The 22,790-nt window shown below is 34.8% G+C and overlaps 1 protein-coding gene across 14 annotated transcripts in view; it reads right to left on the minus strand.

The window, feature by feature from the left end:
- Positions 1-22,790, minus strand: part of ZNF532 (zinc finger protein 532) — a 119,705-nt gene that overhangs the window by 39,326 nt on the left and 57,589 nt on the right. For all 14 annotated transcript variants that reach the window (XM_043977690.1, XM_043977689.1, XM_043977685.1 and 11 more), the window contains 2 exons: positions 15,003-15,184; positions 9,512-9,688 (listed from right to left, as the gene is read on the minus strand). In XM_043977690.1, coding sequence (XP_043833625.1) covers positions 9,512-9,688; positions 15,003-15,184 — 359 coding nt within the window. The remainder of the gene's footprint in view (positions 1-9,511; positions 9,689-15,002; positions 15,185-22,790) is intronic.

Raw genomic sequence — 22,790 nt, forward strand, 5'->3', positions numbered from 1 at the left:
TAGAAATTTTTAACAAAATCCTAAAGGAAACAAATGATTTATTCTACATAACCTTCCCATCTCTTTTGCATGTGAGTGCACAGTTATAACAGTTTTGGTGTTGTCTATGTGTATGCATGTGTTCAGTACGTGAATATATATGCAGGTGTATATATATATAAACATGTGTATGCATGTATACACACATATGTACATACATACATATGCATATATGCATACACAAAACACTTTGCATATATCAAAGGAGCACCAGAAAATGTCAAAAATTAATTGGTAAGGGGGGCAGCTAGGTGGCACAGTGGATAAAGCACCAACCCTGGATTCAGAAGGACCTGAGTTTAAATCCGGCCTCAGACACTTGACACTAGCTGTGTGACCCTGGGCAAGTCACTTAACCCCCATTGCCCAGCAAAAAAAAAAAATAATAATACATTTATATCAGTTGGTAAACCTAATGCTAATGTATCATAAAGTAGGCAGTAACATTGCTAATGTTTTTAAACATTATGGCTGCACACAACTATAGCAATTATTGTCTTTCTGTTCCTGCTGTAATTCTTCCCTCCTATAACAGGCCTATATCTGATCCCAGGCTTCCCCCTTTTTTAAACTCACCCACCTTTGGTAAAGTTTTAATTTGCTTACTTTCTGAGAAGAGAAAACTGTCATTTTTTACTGTGGCCCTAATTCTCACTTCAAGTTTCAACCCCTGACATATAGATACAAGTATGCTCTAAAAGGCACAAACACAGACTCAAACTTGATTCAAATTTCCTTCTAATTCCTCACTGGCACTTCCTAAAGTGGTGCTGATCATTTCTCTCCGCTCCGCCCCTCCCCCTAATCACTTCCACACACACAACGCCCCTCTCCCAAAGCAAGCAGCATTTATAATCCTTCCCTTCCCACCGAACTTGACATAGATGCAAGACAAAGTAGTAGTATGGAGGAAACACAAGGCAATGTGGGAAAGAAGTAGTGACTCTTTCCCTCATTCTCATGGTACCTATCACTTTAGCGGTTTATGAAGATATTTTCCTCCAGAGGAAATCTTCTATGTGCCCAGCTTTGAGAAGTCAAGTATTTGATTTTAAAAAAAAAAATTCATTATTTAAGCTCAGGGATTGCTTTCAGCCATTGCCCAAGCTTTCTTGTGATATGAAATAGGAAATTAGCTTTGGAATTAGGAATTGAATTCCTATGAAGTTGTTTGTTTTTATTTTTAATGAAGAGGGGTTAAATGAAAAAATTGAGCCCTTTGCTATAGTTGATATATTTGTCATATTCACTTTTTAAAAAATATCTCCCACAAAATTAATTTTTTTATTTTGGAGTGTTTTTGTCCTTAAGGGAAGAAAATGAACTTGCAGTTTTAAGCAGCATATGAAATTCAATTTAATTCAAACATTGAATAAATGTTTGTGGAACTGAACTGAACTGAATAATCATTCATCAATACAACTATTAATATTAATGAGAAAAAGAGTAATAAGAATAGCAATGCATAAATATGTATATAATGCTTTAGAGTTTACCAAGTACTTTCCTCCCAATCCTAGAGCTGAAGATAGTGTAAAAATAATTTACTCTCTTTTCAGGCAAGTAGATTAATCAACAATGACACTAAAGAAAACAAATTTAAAAAGAAAACTGAACTAGACGAAACACAGTAGGGTGTACAGAGATGGGGTTCATGTTTGAGATCATATAATTTTTAGGGCAATGAGGAAGAGAAGGTTAATATATCTCTGAAAAATAATATATCATATGATTAGAAATATTCAAAGATGTTATTACTATCTCCAAAAAAGCCAATCAAGAAGATACCTAAGGGGCAGCTAGGTGGTGCAGTGGATTGAGCACTGGCCCTGGAGTCAGGAGTATCTGAGTTCAAATCCGGCCTCAGACACTTGACACTTACTGGCTGTGTGACCCTGGGCAAGTCACTTAACCCCAATTGCCTCACTTAAAAAAAAAAAAGATACCTAAGACTACCAATCCATATATCTACATTCTCATCACTGCAGAGCTTTATGAGATTTATACATATATATATATGTATATACACATATCTTTGATGATGATGAGAAATACATTTTTCCACAAAAGAATTTTATAGTAGATAACATCTTTACAGTCACAGAAATTGACTGAAAGTTATAGATATACAGTTGTGTTTGTCAACTATAAAAAAAGTTTTTGATTCAGTATAGCCAAATTCAACTTCTAAAGTCTCCCTTTCAACAAGATGCTCCTAGTATATAAGTTAAGATCATTAAATATTCCTCGATCAGAGATAACTTTGTTTAAGCAGCCCTTAACAATTATTGGCAAGCACAGCCTAAAACATATACTTGCTAAAAATGCTTCCCACTGTCATGGAGGATGCCCAGGGTAGACTTTAAAGGGAATAGTGAGTCAGAGGTTGAGGTCTTTCAGATGCTCCAGTCTGTGGTTGACATTATATTGACTGTAGCAACAACAGAAATATCAGTCTCCTAAATGGGATCCATAATTACAGAAAAGAATTTGGTTTAACAATCCATACAGGAAAAATTAAATGAGAGGATGGGGGGGGGGAGGGTGTCACATGATCAATAAGACCAGAGCAATAGAAAACTTTGAAGTATAAACACAAAAGGAAAAGATGAAAAAGATAAATAAGAATGAACAACAATAAGTAAATAAACAATGATAAGCACACCACTTTGGGAAGTACCAATGAGGAATCTGAAAGAAATCTGAATCAAGTATGAGCCTGTATGTTTGTGCCTTTTAGATTATACTTGTATCTATATAAGTCAGGGGTTGAAACTACAATGAAAATTTAGACCACTGTAAAAATGACAGGGTTTTTTTCCCCCCCTCAGAAATCAAGCAAATTAAAACTGTACCAAAGGTGGGTGAGTTTTTTTTTCTTTTAAAGGGGGGAGATGAGAACTAACTTGTAAAAAGAGCCATTACCAACTGGTAAATGGTCAAAGGATATGAATATGCTGTTTTTAGAGAAAGAAATTCAAGCTATCAATTGCTGTATTTTTAAAAATGCTAAAAATCACTAATAATTAGAGAAATAGAGATTTTAAAAAACTCTGAGCTATACCTTCTCACACTTATTGGATTAGCAAAGATGACAAAAAAGGAAAATGATAGATGCTACAGAGAGTGGGAAAACAGGTATACTAGTGCACTGTTGGTAGAGCTGTGTGACTGACTAGTCCAATCATTTTACAAAGCAACTATACCCAAAAAGCTATTAAACTGCAATGCTACTAGAAAGTCTATGCCCCAAAGAGAACAAAGAAAGAGGAAAAGGATCCAAATGCAGCTTATAACAGCTCTTTTTTTTTTTAAGTGAGGCAACTGGGGTTAAGTGACTTGCCCAGGGTCACACAGCTAGTAAATGTTAAGTGTCTGAGGCCAGATTTGAACTCAGGTACTCCTGAATCCAGGGCCGGTGCTTTACCACTGCGCCATCTAGCTGCCCCAACAGCTCTTTTTTTAAGCGGCAAAGAAGAGGAAACTGAGGAGATGCCCATCAATTGGGCAATGGCTAAAAAAGTTCTTGTATATGATTATGATGGAATACTGTTGTGCTGTAAGCAATGATGATGAAGATGGTTTCCAAAAAAAAGTTGATAAGACTTATGAGAACTGATGCAAAGTGAATTGAGAAGAACCAGGAGAACAATTTATATAATAACAATAATATTGTAAAAATAATCAACTCTGACAGACTTAGTAACTGAGCAACACAATGACCAACCACAATTCCAAAGGACTCATGATGAAACATGCTATATACCTCCTGATAAAGAACTGGTGGAAAAAAAAAAAGAACTGGTAGATTTAGAGTACAAAATGAAATATATTTTATTCTCTTTTTTTCTTATTTGGACATGGCATCAGATGAAGGAATCAAAGCTATCTATTGCCATATGAAAAAATGCTCTAAATCACTACTGATTAGAGAAATGCAAATTCAAACAACTCTGAGGTACCACCTCACACCTATCAGATTGGCTACTATGACAAAAAAGGAAAATAATAAACGTTGGAGAAGCTGTGGAAAAATTGGAACACTAATACATTATTAGTGGAGTTGTGAAATGATCCAACCATTCTGGAGAGCAATTTGGAACTATGCCCAAAGGGCTATAAAGCTGTGCATACCCTTTGACCCAATACCACTATTCAGTCTTTATCCCAAAGAGACCATAGGAAAGGGAAAAGGACCCACATGTACAAAAATATTTATAGCTGCTCTTTTTGTGCTGGCAAAGAATTGGAAATTGAGGGGATGCCCATCAATTGGGGAATGGCTGAACAAGTTGTGGTATATGAATGTAATGGAACACTATTGTGCTGTAAGAAACAATGATCAGGTAGGTTTCAGAAAAACCTGGAAGGACTTACATGAATTTATGCTTAGTGAGATGAGCAGAACCAGGAGAACACTGTACACAGTATGAACAACACTGTGTGATGTTCAACTGTGATAGACTTGATTCTTCTCTACAATACAATGGTCCAAGATAATTCCAAAGGACTCATGAGGGAAAATGCTCTCCACATCCAGAAAAAAGAACTGTGGAATCTAGATGCAGACTGAACCATACTGTTTCTACATTTTTTGTTTTTGTTTTTTATTTTTTGAGGTTTTTCCCTTTTGTTCTGATTCTTCTTTCACAACATGACTAATGCAGAAATATATTTAATGTGATTGTACATATATAACCTATATCAGATTGCTTGCTATCTTGGGGAGGGGGGAAAGAAGGAAGGGAGGGAGAAAAATTTGGAACTAGAAATCTTATAAAAACAAATTTTGAAAACTATCTCTACATATAACTGGAAAATAAAATACTTTTATGATATTTGGACATGGCAAATCAGTTTTGCATGACTATACATATGTATAATGGGTTTTGTTTTTCTTTATCAATGGATGGGCGAGGTGCAGAGGAAAAGAATTTTAAACAAAATTTAAATCAATTTTTTTTAAGTGAGGCAATTGGGGTCACACAGCTAATAAGTGTTAAGTGTCTGAGGCCGGATTTGAACTCAGGTACTCCTGACTCCAGGGCCGGTGCTCTATCCACTGCACCACCTAGCTGCCCCTAAATCAAATTTTAAAAAATTTTAAAGAAAATTATAGTGATGTAAAAAAAAGACAATTAAAACTTATTTTTTAAAAAGAACTATCTTGTGTTGTTTTTTGAGGAAATCCTATAGCGTTTATAAAGAAAATTCAATTACAAGCTTGAGAGAAACGGACTTTCCTGCGCTTACTAAAAAGACAGAAACATTAAGATGTTTAATAGATTTTATTAACTGAAATGAGTTGAATAATTTGAAAATGAGTATATAAATGCATAAAAAAGAGTCATCTATTGATATATTGAGGACTTGAGGTACCCTGGGTTTTAATACTGGTTATAGAAATAGCTTATTATTTATTCCATTTCTTAATAAATCAATTAAAAAATTTAATCTAAAAAATATTCACTGAATTAAGTGCTTGTAGCAATGGCAGGAACTATGGAGGCTATAAGATGAATAGTAGCAATAATGATGACATTTGTTTTATATGTTTAGTTCTCTAGGCCCAATGTCCCTGTCTAATTTGATAAACCTGCTTTAGTACCCCAAAAAAGGGTACCACAAATTGCAGGGTGTTTGCACCTAAGAGCTAAGAGCAGAATCTAGAGAAGGAACTATAAAATTCCCTTTAGGATTTGCCTCTAGCCTTCCTTTACTGATACAAATAGCACAAGGCTTTAAATCAAAGACCAATTTATTTTATGATAGAACCACAGAATTCAAAGGGCTCTTTAGAGGTCATGTATTCTATCATTCATCTTCAGGCAGAACAATACATAAAATACCCCACAGAGATTGTAATCTTTCAGAACTCTACCCCCACAGCCTCCCTCAGAAACCAACTTTAATAGCCTAAGTTCTCTTCTTCCTAACCCAAATCACTTTATTCAATGCTTAGACCCATTTCTTTTTGTCTTGTCATCAATTAAGGAAAAATAACTACTTATTCTCCTTTAGAGTAATTAGCCTGAATGCAATATACAGTTAAACAAAATGTGGCTTATATATTTTATAGATAACTCAAGATGATCCTGGTTTGTTCCTGAAGACTTTCAGATCCTTTTCTCACTGCCTTCAGTTAATACATGCAAAGGGAATTAAGAGTAATTTTAATTATACCTGAAGAAAAACATAATTAGCAGGATAATAGTTATAAAAAGAATTCACTATAAATGTACACCAAAGCCAAATACTACAATACCCCACTTATGGGCCATAAGGAAATTACTATAACTTTTTTTTTTAAGTATGAGGGTTGTTCTTATAAAAGGAGAGTCAATACTTGCACTTAAAATTAATCTTGTTTGGACAATTTAGAATACTGAGTATATAGCAGTTCTTGCCTTTTTTATATTATATCAATAAAGCAATAATACATACTGTCGTTTGGAGAGTCACATAGTATTTTATATTGCATTAAGACAATGATATAGTGGATAAGGGTATTAAAAGTCAAGAAGACCAGGGATCAAATCTTGGCTTCTAATATAGTAGCTGTAGATCCATGAGCAAACTGTTTAGCATTTCAGTGCCTCAAGACATTCTCTAAGACCATGAGTTGGAGAGTTGCTGATCTGAATCAGTGAAGGAAATTACACTGTTAATTTCCTACACCAATCAAGTCACAGGTATGGTCAGACCCCCCCCTTGCCCCCCACCAAACACAAACACACACACTCACTATAAATACCTTGAATTTATAAACAAACGCGTATTAATAAGTAATGAATAACTAGAACTTTTACCCAATGATTCCTAAAATATGGGTGTATGTGCATTTGTTTCCTTCCTCAACTTACATCTTATATTTGGGAAAAGATAGTAATGTCCCCATTACTTGGGAGGTCAGATTCTGGCAAACTCAATTCTCTAAAACATAGTCCCAAACTGAAAGTAAATGAAGAAGGCCTCATGGTTGTTACAAAACCCGCAATCCAAAACTATATGATTAATTCCTTAAGCTCTTATTCAGAAGTTTCCTATCTCTTGCTTAACATGTAATTTTAATAAACTTGATTATGAGGTTTCCCCACTTAGAGCAGAAAACAGAATCATAAAGGTGTTGAGGAATTGCTGTTAGAAGAAGTCCCAATAACAGCATTTTTGCCTGCCTCCCCACCACCCAGAAAGTGTTTAATAAATACTTGTTAATTAATTAATTGACTGGGGTTGACAAGCTAACATGGAGGGACAAGATAAACAACCTGAGAAATAAACATACACACTCAAAAAGCAGATATCTATAATGATAATCCTGACTCAAGAATACTTATTTAGAAAGAGAGTATGATGCAGTGGACCTAGGAGTTAGGAAGACCTGGGATTAGGTCTTGCCTCTGAGATAGACTAGCTGTGTGAGTCTGGGAAAGTCAGCTGACCCACACAACTCCCTAACACTATATGCTGCAGAATAGGCATCAATCTGTATTGGTAGTGTAATTTCACCTGGAGTTCCCACATCAGTGAAACCACAGATCTAAACCAAAAAGTAAAACAAAACAAAACTCAAGAATGTGTCTATTCTAAACAATGAAAATGAAAAAGCTCAGTGCATTAAGTTTCAATTTTCTAGAAAACAAACTTAAATGGAAATAAATCATTACCAGTCTTCATGGATAAATGAGAAGCTACTATAAAATTATTTGAGGATTGTCCACTTTTTCTGGTTACAAAGATAAAGAATTTAATGTGGAATTTTAGTCTCCTTTCTTCTTTAATAAAATATTGCACAAAAAATATGTAAATGTTTTGAGTCTGCTTATCAAGTGGGTTAGAAGTCTTTGCCTATCTTCGTGAAAATCTGCTCCTATAATCCTCATGGAGCCAATCTCCCAAAGAACCACATGACTCTGGATTTTCCATCAACAGATGGGTGGGTAGCATTTTTAGACACTTAAAAACATTAGGTTGTTGTGTACACTGTATCTCTTTTAACCAAACAATAAGACTGCAGGGATGCCTAAGAGCCCCCAGCCATGCAAATGGAAAACTAAATATGGTGGTGATCTTACCAACATCTTGAGAGACAGAAGGTCAATTTCTACTAACTATTCTTTTGCCAATTTTTTACTCCCTCTGAGGTAGCCTTTCTTTGCCTCTATATCTCATCTACAAAGATCAAAGCAGAGGAATTAAGAGAACAGAATTACAAAACCACCTAATTTGAAAACTGGGATGGATGTTGACAACCATTTAGTCCAATCCATACATTAGCAAATCCCCGATTCCCTGGTCATGAGCAGATAACCTTATGGTCATTCAATATCCTCTTGAAGACTGCCAAGGAGGGAAGTCCATGACCTATCAAAGCAACCCACACAATTTTTGGACAGTTCTAATTGTTAGGAAATTTTTCCTTACATCAAATCAAAATGTGCCTCTTTGCAACTCCTCCTGGTTATATATGCTAGGACTAACCCGAAAAGGTTTTCTCATAAGCCAGATCAGTACTAGATCAAAACAGAGATAGTACTGATCAAACTGTGTACCTCAAATCCCTCAAATACGTACAGCAAAAGCCCAGTGTACATGATTAGCCTACAAGGTATTAGTCCTATACTCCACACTACTTTGATAAAGGAGTTCCATTCTATTTCCTCCACATACTCTCAGGAAGACTTTGATATGATTTGCAAAATATTTTTATCGATATCATGTTTTGTGTCATGCATCTCTTAGCAATCTGGTGATGCCTATGAAGCTCTTCTCAGAATAATATTCTTAAATGCTTAAAATTAAATACCCAAGATTACAAAAGGAAATAATTGTACTGAAATGCAGTTATCAAAATATATTTTTTATAAAAACAAGTTTACAAATCCTAGGTTAAAAAAAACCTTTCTGCTACATAATTAAAGGAACAATCACAACATACTTGCAGCAAGTACTTTTCATAATTCTTTTGTATATGAAAATTTAAAGGTGGATTCAGATTTTAATCATGTAATAAAATAGGCATTTGGGATATTTGAAAAGGTAAGACAAAGATAAAATGAAAACCTCATCAAAAAGTTGTACAGATTATGAAACAAATTTAGTAAGCAACATTCCCCACCACTTTCTTCTATTCCCTCTTATTAAGAAACAATTAAAAGATACATGATTAGAAAGTCATTTCCTACAAATGTTATTTATTGAGGGAAATTTTTAAAAAGGAAGGATAGGTGGGAATGATTTTTTTTAAATCCCGCTTACTTGTTATGCATTTATGAAAAGAGTATATGTAACACATATCATTTATGCTCATCATTTAATGAAGTAATAACTTTCAATTAGCATGTAGCAAAATAATCACAATGTGCTAGATTTATCAACATATCCTCAAATATCCTTAAACATACTTAGCAGTCAAAACCTCTTTCTATAATTAAAAAGTTGTGAGGAAGAATCATAAATTAATATAACTTACTTTGGTTCTCCTATCTTAATGCCAGGATGTTGTGTATAGGCATGTGAATGGGTACTTGGAGCAGATTTAAATGCCATTGGACAGATAGGACATTTGTAGAAAACTTCACAATGAGAACCTTGAATGTGAGACTTCAGGGCTGCCACATCAGAGTACACAACATTGCAGTGTACACACCTATTTAAAAAAAAAGAAAAAGAAGCAGTTAATGCCAAATAAAAAATGAAGTCAGTAAATCCTTTTTTAAAAATTCAAATTATATATTTTATTTCTCTTTTTAAATTTCTAGAGATTATCCATGAGTTCATTTTGTTTTTTCTCTGCAGTAAAACTCTTTCTGAGGATTGAGGAATATCAAAGGAACTAATAATATTCAAGCAGTTCAATTTTCACATAACCCTAAACCTTGCAGGGGCAAAGAACCACACTAATGTGACTAACTAGGGGAACAGAGCTATTAGTTCGAGACGCAGAGGCAGACTGGTATACTGAACAGAATCCCTAATAGGAGTTGGATTTGAATCCTGGCTTTGTGAATTCCTAGCTATGCAATCAGGTTAAGTCACCCAGTCACTCTAAGTATCAGTTTCCTCACCTGTAAAATTAGTATGTTGTAATATATGGCCTCTAAGGTCCTTTCCTTCTAACTCTAAATCCTATGATTTCTGAAGAACAACTCTGTGTTCGAAGTGATTCTTATGTTGGAGCATCACTCTGCATTCTGCATCAGTTCCGTAATCTTGGGTTTCCTTTCCATCCCTACAGCCCAAATCACATCTTCAAATGGGGAATGAGGGTAACCTACATTCTACTACAAGGTGGCCTAAGAGACCACACCAGGCCAGATCAACTGACACCAATAACACGGATGGTGGAAACTTCCTCTATTTGCTTTCCAGACATATGTTGGCTGTTAATATGTCAAGGTATTTGTTCCACAGGTACAGAAAGATGTTAAGCAAAGTTAACCTTTCACTGTATTACCATCTTGTCTTTTATCTACAAATAAATAGTTTTCATTATACTGGTCCAATTTAATGGCAAGCATTTTAAATGACAACATTAACTATGCCCCTGAAAAAAAAATCAGTATTCTTGGACAAAAAAATTGCCTCTCCACCTCCATGACATTATTCTTCACACATTATCTCTTTTATACTTGGCCATCTGTCTTTTTTCCTTTGGTATCATTTCTCTAACTGCTAAAATTTATTCAAATCACAATTACATCCAGCAAATTTTGTCTTTACCTCCACTCCCCCTTGATTTTATCTTCATTCAAGGTAATTCCATTCTTATTATGCTCACTATGGCCTTCATCTGACTTGAAGTCTTTCTTTTCTAAGCATTTGAGGCAACATACATCAGGCATTTTGTGAAGTCATTTTCATTCAGTTAACACACATCTTATAAAGCTTTTCCTACTCAATTTATTATTCTCATACTATAGGAGTACATAGCATCACTGGTTAAGCATAAATCTTGCCAATATCATCATATCCATTATTATCAAAGCCATACCCACCTGAACTAGCTTTTAGGGTAGAAAAGCAATATAAACAAAAATCCTTCTGGAATGTCAAGGACTAGTATTAAATTAAAGAGAGAACCATGATGGTATAATGGAAAGAGCACTAACTGGATAGACATGGCGAGGAGACCTGGGATCCTCCAAGTCGCAGTTCTGCCATCAGTTCATCATAATGCCCATGAGTGATTCACTGCCCCTCCCTGTGTCTCCATTTCCTCTATTTTCTAAATGGATCAGAGAATCTCTAAGATTTTATAAATGTTGTGAATTCAGTGACTCTAAGATTAAGCCAATCCCGCTATTATTTGTGAGTTTTAAGTAATACAATGATTTGCTTCACAGTAAAATGAAATATTTTGTTGTGGACCCAAGTTCTTTTCCTGAAGGCATGCTTAGTGTCCATTCTCAGAAGAAAAATGTCAATAATCATTAGGAAAGAGATCTTGGTCTAAGTTACATGCACTCTGGGGCTCACTGAAGGTACAAAGAAGTAGATGACTAGGGTAAAACTTATAAAATTCAAATTAGGTCCATATGTTGAAAGACAATGTGACCTAGTGGAAAGAGTGATGGACATGGGAGTCAGGGGACCCAGGTTCAAATGCCCTCTCAGATCTCTATTAAACTGTGTGACCAGGAGTGAGATAGTTACTCAGGATCTCAATTTCCTCATTTGTTAAATGGGGATGATAATACTTCTATATCTTATCATATGAGATTGTAATAAGTAAAACACTTTTAAAACCTTAAGGAACTACATAAATGTGACTTGTTATTCATTTTTACACATGCATGGTAGCCATGCCAGGATACAACATACAAATAACATACTTGCAGAATGATGAACAATGAAGAAGTAAATAAAAGTAATGTGAAGTTAGGTAATATACAAAAATAAAGGGAGTTCTAATGAGACAGAATAATTTCCCACTTTAATGTAAAGAAAAGAAACTCCCATCCACAACTAGGTGATCTTTAGAAGACAAAAGGGAGTCCAGCGTTCGACAAACAGAAATCTGTACGGAGAGAACAATTCTCTGACATTAGCTAGGAGGGGGATTAGTCCTTTAAAAAAGTAAAGTCATAAATACATATATAGGTTAAGGTGCTGTGGTATTGTTAGTGCAATAATTATGGTAAAATTCATAGTTACAGGAAAAAAAAAAAAAAAGGAAATTTTGGGTTTCTGAGGCTATAGAGGCAAGGGAATAATCTGAATTAAGAGAGAAAAACAGGACACAGACCTCAGCCAGAGGAAGATCCAGTTGCTCACCAAATTCTCTTCTATCTATGAATAACTTCATGAATCTCAAGTTGCATTGTGTCAGGTACCATCAGGGTAAAAAAGAGGGTATGTGTTTAAAGAGTACAAAAATACATCATTCCACTGAAGAAAGTTTCTGTGTAAAGAAAAAGCCACCAGAAGTAGATCCAGTGTAATAAGTAGGCGGGAACTTTAGACACCTAGTTGACCAAAGCAAGTGATCCGGGGGTCACTTTATATTAGCAAGCACACTATAGAATGGGAGAACTGGGAGGAAAGTCTTTATCATAAAGTCAAAGTACAAGTCACCATTAACCACCACTATGCAAGCAATGTTGAAAATCATTAATTGCATTGCTTGGGGTGGAGGGTGGAGGTGTGACCATAAGCAAGAGTGTAGCTATGCTTTAGTAGAAAGGTAAATACCTTTATAGAAGTAAATGCCATGAGTATTTAGAGATTTATGTATGGTACAACACAACTTGAAAATTCTGTGATTACTGGGGAGTCTTTTTTTTTTCCTTTATAAAAGGCACAGTATATGAATAGTGGAGTGCTAGAGCTGGCTCAGATGAGATTTCACAAAAGCCAACTGAAATTTTCAGTGTAAGCATTTATAACTTGGAAATCAGCAAAATCAGGGTTTGACTTATTGTTGTTTGATTGTTTATGCTTAAGAGAGTGATGAAGAAAATGTTAATAATGCAGATTAAACTTAAAAATGTATCATGCCTGTTTTTTCTGAGAGCCAGTTTCCTAACATTTACCAGCATACCCCATCTACAAATCATACTGTAGAGAAGACATGCATATCCCTAAAGGTCCCTAGGTTCAGAACAAGAGAAAAATTTGCTGTTTAAAAAGATTTTCACTAAAAATTATAATGTAAAACAATGGTCTTTTTCAGGTAACTTGAAATAAAAAAACAGGAGGTCACAACTTTGTGTCAGAGTCAAGGACAGAGTTTATAAGATAATTTATTTCTTTCAGTCTGCTCATAGGGATAATTTTGAGAATTAGAAAAAACAAATAGGTTTAATTAAAATCAGTTAATTCTGCTTTACCTTCTGAATTCATTTCAACATTTTCTACTTCTAACATACTCCAGACACAGTAACATTTCAGTTAATATTTAAACAATATATACCAAGTGGCAAAATTTAGTACCTGTTAAAATCTACAGGAAAATGTTTAATGCTAATTTCTATTAAGAAATATTAAATTTCAAAGTAATCATGAAAAGTATATGCAACTATCAAAGGAAGTGAGTTCTATTTTTATATAAATTTTCTGTTAATACATTTAACATAATAATTAAGCTACTTTGGATTTATACCTTTCTTCATAACAACTCAATGGTTTTCATAGCAATCATTTCATTTTTATCCTAGCAATACTATTATGTAGTTAAGGTATCACCACCCCTATTTTATGGGTTGGGGCATCATGCACAACTTATGTCATGTCACTTGTCCAAGTTGATGGTAAAGACAGAATTAAAAAACCCAGGTCTCCTGATTTCTAGCCCAGGGCTCTTTCCATAAGACACTGAAACAAACCAACATATCAGGCTTTTGTAGAAGGCAAGGTTGTAGTAAAATAAAGACTACAGTATAAATATGGGGCAAACTTCATAGTTTCATATATTAGGAAAGGGAAAAGGCTGCTGTAGATTTAGAATTCAAACAGGTAAAACTGAGCTCCCGCATTATCCTATCATAGGAACAACTTAATTTTGGTGCATTTAAGTAACAAAATTTGTAATAATAAAACCATCTTCGAGTATAACACTTTGAATACAAGAGAACCACACATACACAATACTTATTTTATGTTTGATATAAAATACAGTAATACCTCTATTAACAAAGAGGATGTATTCTATAATATGCTTTGTTCTCAGAAACATCATTGCCAGAAGCAGATTCTAAGTAGCATACATCAAAAAATAAAGGAATTAGTTTGTAAATATCAAATGCTAATTAAATGCATTGTGGAATATAGAAAGGTGTTAAGGTTAGGGGTGTGGGGAGGTAAGCTGTGCTTTATTCAAAGAAGGATGAGAGGACAGGGAGAGATCCAGAAGGGATCTGTCCAGCGGGATGGGCTCTAGTGGTAGCAGTACAAACACCAGATCTTTTCCTGGTTTAATGGGAGATAAAATGAAAGAAGATACTATATGATTTAAGTGAAGGAAAGAGTCTATATCAACATGGAAAAAGAAGAATAAAGGGAGGACACCTAAGAAAAGCTTCACCAACTTAACATTATTGCCTCACATCAGCTCTGTTCATCTCGGGCTGTGCTTCCTGCAGAAGCTTGTGCTGAAGTTTAGTTTGGTTTAGTTTCTTTCTTTGCTTGTGCACAGCTGTACATAATGCATCCCTTCGCAGGAATGCTGCCACTGAGCCCCAAGGTGCACACCAGGGCTGCTCACTACATATGTGTTTTTTTCCTTTGTTTTATCATTATTATTTTAGTCGGCTTAAAACAAAGGAACCATGTTCCCAGAGGATTCGTTAATTGAGGTATCACTGTATACTAATGAAAACTGTGATAATTCAACTTAATTCAATTCAACCAACCTTTATTAAGCACCTACTATATGCAAGGCACTGTGTGCATGGACCACTCAAAATGAGATCTAATAACAAACAAATAAAGATTACTTGCACACGAGCAAATGACATACTGACCGAAAACCAACTCTCCGAGTATAGTGCAGACAGTTCTTGGTGACATGGGTCTGGAAGTGGACCGATCTGCAGATTGCCCCACACTCAGGGCACGTATATGGAGATTTGTGCTGATGGATTCTCTGGTGTGATGCAAAACTGCACTGGTTAGGAAGCAGCATCTGGCAGATATTGCATGTCTTCTAAATAAACCAAAAGGGGAAAAAAAAAAGTTTGGTCCCACTATGTATTTTCTAATCTGCAAAGAACTTGTTAAACCTCAAAAAAAAAAATCCATCTCTCATTTTAAATATTATTATTATTATTACTGAGGCTAAGCCCAAGGAAAAATGCAAATTAAAGAATTAAAAATTAAACGTGTCACTCCCTAACTTGTGAAGTGCAAAAATATATAATGTATTAAAGCCAAACCAAAAGGAGGAGCTAAAGAATGTGAAGCTTTACACAGATTTTCTGATTTTGTTAGCTTGTGGTACTTGCTTAATGGTATCTAAATCCAACAGTTTGTACTTAACTTTGTCTTATAACCGTGAGGAAAAAGCACTTTACCTACAATTAAAAATAAGAGACTAAATTTTTACTAATGCTTCTACAATGAAAAACCACGCTTATTTTTTTAATGCAAACTTGTACCTTGGCAGTAGTCACAATCCCAACCAACTTTTTTCTTCAAAATACATTTTCAAAATAAATTTTAGGCTAATCCTTTTTCTGATTTCTGTCATTTCAGTAACATGAAATCCAAGATATAGAAGTGCAAAAGAACATCCACACTAATTAACTGTTCTTTTTTCCTTCATTTTAAACTGATAAACAGACTTTTTCCTTTAGTGATCAAGATTGCTGATATCAAGGTCAGAGATTAAATGACAAAATAAGCTAAAAATTGTACAGAAAAGCTTTAAATGACAAGACTATTTACATATAAAATAAATATGAGTCAACATGACACTGCTTCAATTTTAAAATCTATTTAAAGCCAAAGCATATGAATCCAGCACTTAGCCATTCTCCCTCACTGACAGATAGGAAATATAATTTGTATAGAGCATCATAGATTTAGAGGTGGGAAGGACCTCAGAGGTAATGTGGTATACTTCTCCCCTCATCTCACAGATGAGAAAACTAAGGCTGAGAGGTAAAATGATTTGTTTTAGCTGACCTGGGGAGAGCCAGCAACTGTGAAACAAGAATTGAAACCAGGTTTTCCTGACACTAAGTCCAGCACTCTAACCACTGTAACACAATGTCTCCTATTTACAAGGTTGAGGCTTTCTAGAAAACCTAACACAACTTGACAAATGTGCTCTCCTTAGTCTAAGGCCTCAAATACAGATTTTTCCAATGATTTTACTCACATGTCAAAGATTTTGAAAGTGAAAAACAATAGTGTTTTCCATCATTAGTCAACTATTGGCTTTTAATCCAGTCTGCCATTTAAATTTCAAATTTAACATAATCACAAAATTTTGTAGACTAGAAACAATATGCAAATGAATTTTATATTGATTTTTCCAGAAAAAAAGCAGCACAGTTTTGGTGGATAGAGAGCCGGTCTCAAAGCTAAGAAGATATTCTGCAACCCTTATATACATAATGTCTGTGTGACTCTGGGCAAGTCATTTAACCTCTCAACATTCTAGGAAACTAAGACTATAATTTGAGATGAAGATCTGCATTGCTAAAGGGAATTTCCTATACTAATAAAATTACAGTTCAATCACTTTCCCTGTGGCCTTAATATTTTTAAAACCATACTTTAAATTCATTAAATACTGATTATCATCAAAGACAGACAGAACTTGTGAGGATCTTAAAAATCCATTTAATTCAATCCTCTCCCTTTAAAAATGAGTGATTTGCTCAAAGTCACACAGTGACAAAAACCCCTACTTTAACTTAGGGCTCCCAATTCTCATGACACTATACTTGCTACCACAAAGCAAGAATGTTCCAAATAATTTTCAGGAAATACAACCCTATTAAAAAGATGGCATTCTGTCTATGTAGAGACAAACATCCATGCAAATTCATTCATCAGGATCCTGTCTATAATTTCACTTTTAAAATAACCATTTATTTCTCTGAAATAAAATCTTCTGCCTTCATTGTATATTGTCCAATGCCTGGTACTGAATGACAATGATTAAATTTCCACAATATGTTAGAGTTTCTTGAATTGTCATGGGTTGAGACAGTCAATATTTTTACATTCTAATCTCCAGAACCAAAGCACAGGTCTTATTAAAGCTAACAAAAGGGTTATGCTTTGCAATACAAAAGCATAAATCAAATTTACCAATGGTTTCTTGTTTTGCGAACCTGAGCAACATAAATGTAATTGGGGGCTTGTTGGTTGACAGGAAGATTTTGTTGTTTTTAACAATGAAGGTTATTAACTAGCGCCAAAGTCATTCTTTTGATGGCAGACTTCAAAAAATGCATTTTTCTTTCGGAAATATTAAGACTCTTTATACATAGGGTTCTCTATAAGAAAATGTGGAAAATGTTTTTATAGTCTGCATGCTCATTTTGTGTTCATCAAGGTCATTCAGATGCCAACAAACCTACAGGACAGAAGGAAATGGGTAGGAACAGAGTTCTCACCAGAATCATATGATCTACTTATACTGTACTGGATATGAGGGCAAAAGTAACCAGTGAAAAGCTGACTTGAAGAAAAATTGGCACGTGTTCCTCCCCGCTCATATATACCTGTACTTTTAGCTGCATTGAACTGTATTTTCTCCTTTTTATTTTTCTAATAGATTTATGTCCCTTGCTTCCTCTGCAGGAGTATGATAGTAACTGGACAATTAACATAGCTTAATCCTCAAACTCAAAACAACTTTGATCATCCTTAAATCTGGAACATCTTGTGGGATATTTAAAATATTTATTTCTACATACATACATATAGACCATATTTATCCACATATTTCTCTTCTTCAAGTACTTTCTTTTTCCCCCCACCACCATTCTGAAGAAAATTATTTTTCTTTTTTTACTCCCTACATCACATCTTTGCAGCCCCAACGCTGCCTTTACCATGACAGCTGGCCTAAATCCCTAAAGACCTGAATAAGACTAAGGATTTTTAACTTGACTCATTACTTTCAGCACAGAGAGAACCAAATTCTTACACTAACTAAAGAGTTATGATCTAGATCAAGAGTTCTTAATCATGCATTAAAAAACATTATTCTGGGAAGGGGTCCACAGGTTTCACCAGACTGTCAAAGACATTCATGACACAAAAAAATATTAAAAACTGCTGATCTCAAGGCTTAATATGAACTGTCACACTTGTTTTGTGGGGGAAATAAATCTCTTACTGAGATAAAATTAACAGAAAATGGTGATGTGTTCTCCCAACAGCACTGAGGGGACCTATTCTGCTGACTTTTCTGCATTCGTGGCAGTGAATGGCACATGTGTTTTAGTAGGGGTTTCCAAAGTTTGCATGTTTTTCAGAGCCCTATGAAATTCTGATTAACTCTGCTAACCACCCATGATTCTTCTCAAAAAGACTCTGGAAAAACTGTATTTATTTTCATCATTTTGATTATTTGTATAAATGGCTCATTATCTTTTGGACTAATTGGGTATTGCTAGGCATAAGAACAGTGAACAAAAAATTAAAATTGGGAAAAATCACTCTAATGACTGTTTATTAGGGGAAGATAGGTGGCACAGCAGAGAGGAAGCAGGAGGACATGAAATCAGGAATACTGGATTTCAAATCCTGCCTCGATCACTTACTTAGCCACTTAGGCTTAGTTTTTTAAACTCTTTGTACCTCAGTTTCTTCTGTAAAATGGGAATAACAGCACCTACTTTACAGGGTTGTTGTGAAGATGAAATGAGTTAACATCTATAAAGTGCTTTGCAAGCCTTCAAGCACTTTATAAATGGTAGCTGTTATTATTGGTGTTGTGAGCAGCAGCAGCAGTAGCACCCTCACTACACTTATCCAAACCTCCATAGGGGGGCAGGTAGGTGGCGCAGTGGATAGAGCACTGGCCCTGGATTCAGGAGTACCTGAGTTCAAATCCGGCCTCAGACACTTAACACTTACTAGTTGTGTGACCCTGGGCAAGTCACTTAACCACAATTGCCTCACTAAAAAAAAAAAAAAAAAAAACCCAAAAAACTAAAACCTCCATAGCTCTGGATGTATAGGGAACAGCTACCAATTTAATCAAGGGTACATGATATACTATAACTGCTAGGTTTCACCGTCAGAGGGACATGACAATAATCCCATACCTCTGACCTCCTTCTCTCCACTTATCACACTTTTAACAACAAAATATTTTCCTGTTCTGGTGAAAGAGAAATATGCAAGCAAATGTAGCACGTTTCTTTCTGTTGAGAATTTCAAAACTGACCTCACAGCATATGCTCTAAGTAGACCATATCAGCTTGAATAAGTATTTTAATTAGGGATCTAAAGGTCACATAGACACTGATAGTTTAAAATGATGGCCCATAATTTTAGAAAATTGGTTCTGTTTCCTGACTGGTCAGGCAATCCACCATGTTATGTCTGATTTTTAACGTATTTATTTACTATTTTGTTTCCTAACACTTTTTCCCCCAATTTTGAAATGAAAACACAAAGCATTTAATTTCATTCTCCTGATGTGTACTAAATGTTTAAATTTAAGCTATTTATATATAATTTCAAAAGAAACCATAATTTTTTAAAAGAAAATTCTATGGCTAAGAGAACTGCCTTTAGATTTTGACTTATTTTGTCATAGGCCCAATTAAGAGCAAAAGCCTAAAAGAACTCTGTTTAAAATTATCTTACCACATTTATTGAGCTTCAGAACCAATGCCACAATTTATCTTTTGCCATCTATGCATTAATAAGTAGCAATATAAAAGTGGAGAATCTGGAGTATTCTTTGATAACATAAGAAAACGGCAAAAATAAAACTTCTTATTCCAATAATAGAAACATATGGATTTTTTTTCTTATTCCTTCCAAAGCATCTTTCTTTGCAGCACTACAAAAGAAAATCTAAATGTTATGCCACAGAAAAAAGCCACAGATCAACCACATGAATTATCTTTGAAATGATTAAGTAAAATAGTTTACAGTACTAACAACCCCACACTTACAAATCCCCACCTCCACTGTTAGTGTGGGCCATAATTTGGGTACCCATAAAAGAGGTAGAAGTTAAACTCTACTAGCTTTTGGGGAAAAAACTTTGTTATTGAAAATTCAGTTAGTGGCCAGAGTTTGTGATTATTTTTCACAAAGATTAAGGACAATGCTTTTTTATCCCCAAACCACCCTAACTTTACCATTTCAGTTTGATGACAACTATATACTGTCATTAAGAGACTACAAAGGAGTAAAAGTTACGGGGTGGAAAAGATGGAGACAGAAAGTGAAATGACATTTCTTTGGTCTATTGTGTTTCTAACTCATATGACACAAAGCCCAAGTGATAATTGCATATTAAGTCCACCATATTCAACTCCAGGGGGAAATATACTTTAAGATTCTTCCACATATGCATACTTTGGAAAATAAACAGTATGTCTTAGAAGTGCTTCTCATCTCCAGAATTCCTTGCCTCCTCTGAGAGATTCCCTGAGTTTTAAGGAGCAAAGCAAAGAGTAAGACTTACCTTTTTTAATTAACCTAGCCTTATCAAGTAAAAATATGAAAATTCTGTTATTAGCTTTCCTATTCTACATGTTACCCATTTCAGTCATGTTATAATTCCTTCTTATAAACATTTTAAATAAAGGACATTTCACTAGGCCTATACATCCTGGGGCTTTAAGAAGAAAAGATAAAATTTATTTATTTGATGAAAGAAACATCAAATAAAAAAGGGTAGATATTAAAAAAAATGCTTTGAGATAAAAAGGTTTACTTTGATAAAGACATTTTCGCATCCATTTTCAAGAAGGGAGTCCATCATCAGAAGATGAAAAAAACAAACCTTCAATTTCCTCACTTCCAAGTACTAGAACCTTTCTAGATTTACCATCTTTGACATTAGTCAGAGTCAGCACTTAGAGCTTTCCCGACAGGTTGGTTGCTGTTGTGAAGTAGGTCTCCCTCACTTGACACTTTCACTTTAACCTACTGCTTACCCTACCTTCTCCTGTTCTCTCTAAGAGTTGAAAGTCCTACAAGGGTTTTGGTGCAAAGACTGAACAAGATAAGCCATTGCGCTGCTTTATGAACCCGGTTAGTAGTCGCGCCCTCCCATATTTTCAGAACACAGAATCCAGGACAGATTTTTTTCTTGTACACATACATCAGCCTGAACTTGTGTCACTAGAGTCTATCTAAATGTTCAACTCAAACGCCACTGAATATCAAACTCAAAAAAGACCCAAAGGCATCATCATCAACATCCAGCACAGCCTTCTCATTTTACAAGTGAAGAAACTAAACTCCAATATGGGGGATGTGACTCAACTTCCCTCACTACCTACTCTTCCCACCTACACTATACTAGCTTCTTTAAATTTCAGAATCATAGAATTTTAGACCTAGGAGAAACTAGGACTTTACTGTGCAAACATACTTTAATCAATGGCTTCAATGGAAATCTTTTAGTCAGGCTAGATTTAGCCACAAGTCTAAAGATACGTTCTTAAATATCAGCTAATTTCCATTAATTATCAGCAACTTTGTAGATTGTGCTTTTGTTGGCCCTTCTACTTCAAGGTTTATTATTTATTTATTTAAGTGCAGGCAACTGTTCTCATTATAAGCTTTTAATCAAAAGCATTTTTAAAACAAAAGCAATCAGGCTGGAGTCATCACTCACGATTGTAATGTAACACATACTGAGTTTCAGTAAACTTTTAAGAAGTTAAAAACCATTAGTAAGGATAGTAGCTATTGGGTAAGTAAATTAAAGATTTAGGATAGAAATCACATGTATGCACAATATATTGATTCTAAGATTGGTGAAATGCCATGTGGTCTAATAGAGAGAGTACTTAACTTTAAGTTAGGAGATATGGATTCTAGTTCCAGGTCTGAGACTTGTCTTTGTGACCTTGAGTAAGTCAAAGCCTCTCTGGATCTCCCTTAAACTTAAAATCCCTTAATTTCTGTATTATGATAAAGAATTCCTCTTTTGCTGTGACTAAATAAACTAATTTGGCTGTGGGCCAGGGAAACAGAGTATGAGCTTACAAACCTTAAACATGACATTTTGAAGATTCAGAACACATAATTTAGAAAATGGAATAACAGCAGGAGGTAAGAGAATGAATCTCAGTTTGCATTAACCTATATCTATCTACAGTTTTATGAGATTAAGTAATGACATGCCAATGCATGGAAACATTAATTATTAAAGCTGATGTCAACTCCCTAGAACTGGTTTGCAATTTAAGAAAAACAACAAAATATATTTATAAAAGAGCCTCCACTCTATACATAGAACACACCAAAATCTGAAGACTAGTTCTACCAATTTAGTCTTTAAAAAAACTTCACAATTTTTTAAAAGCATGGCAAAAATTATAAAAGGAAAAAAAAACAGTTTTAGGAAGCTGAGCTCTCCCATAAGAAACTGAAGAACTCTCCAATGAAGTCAGAGCAACTTAAGTACATCCTTCTCTGTATTAAGAGAACAACTGGATTTCAGCCCAGGTAGGATCAACATTATTCATAATTAATGTGCACCCTATTTAGTTGAGTACCTATTGGCTAGTGCTATATGAGAAAAGTATTTCCACACCACCCATGCTGTCTGGCTCAAAAACATTTCGGTTTGTTTTGTTTTGCCATCTGTA

The sequence above is a fragment of the Dromiciops gliroides genome, chromosome 1 (genome assembly GCF_019393635.1).
Source record: "Dromiciops gliroides isolate mDroGli1 chromosome 1, mDroGli1.pri, whole genome shotgun sequence".
In the NCBI taxonomy this organism is placed as follows: domain Eukaryota; kingdom Metazoa; phylum Chordata; class Mammalia; order Microbiotheria; family Microbiotheriidae; genus Dromiciops; species Dromiciops gliroides.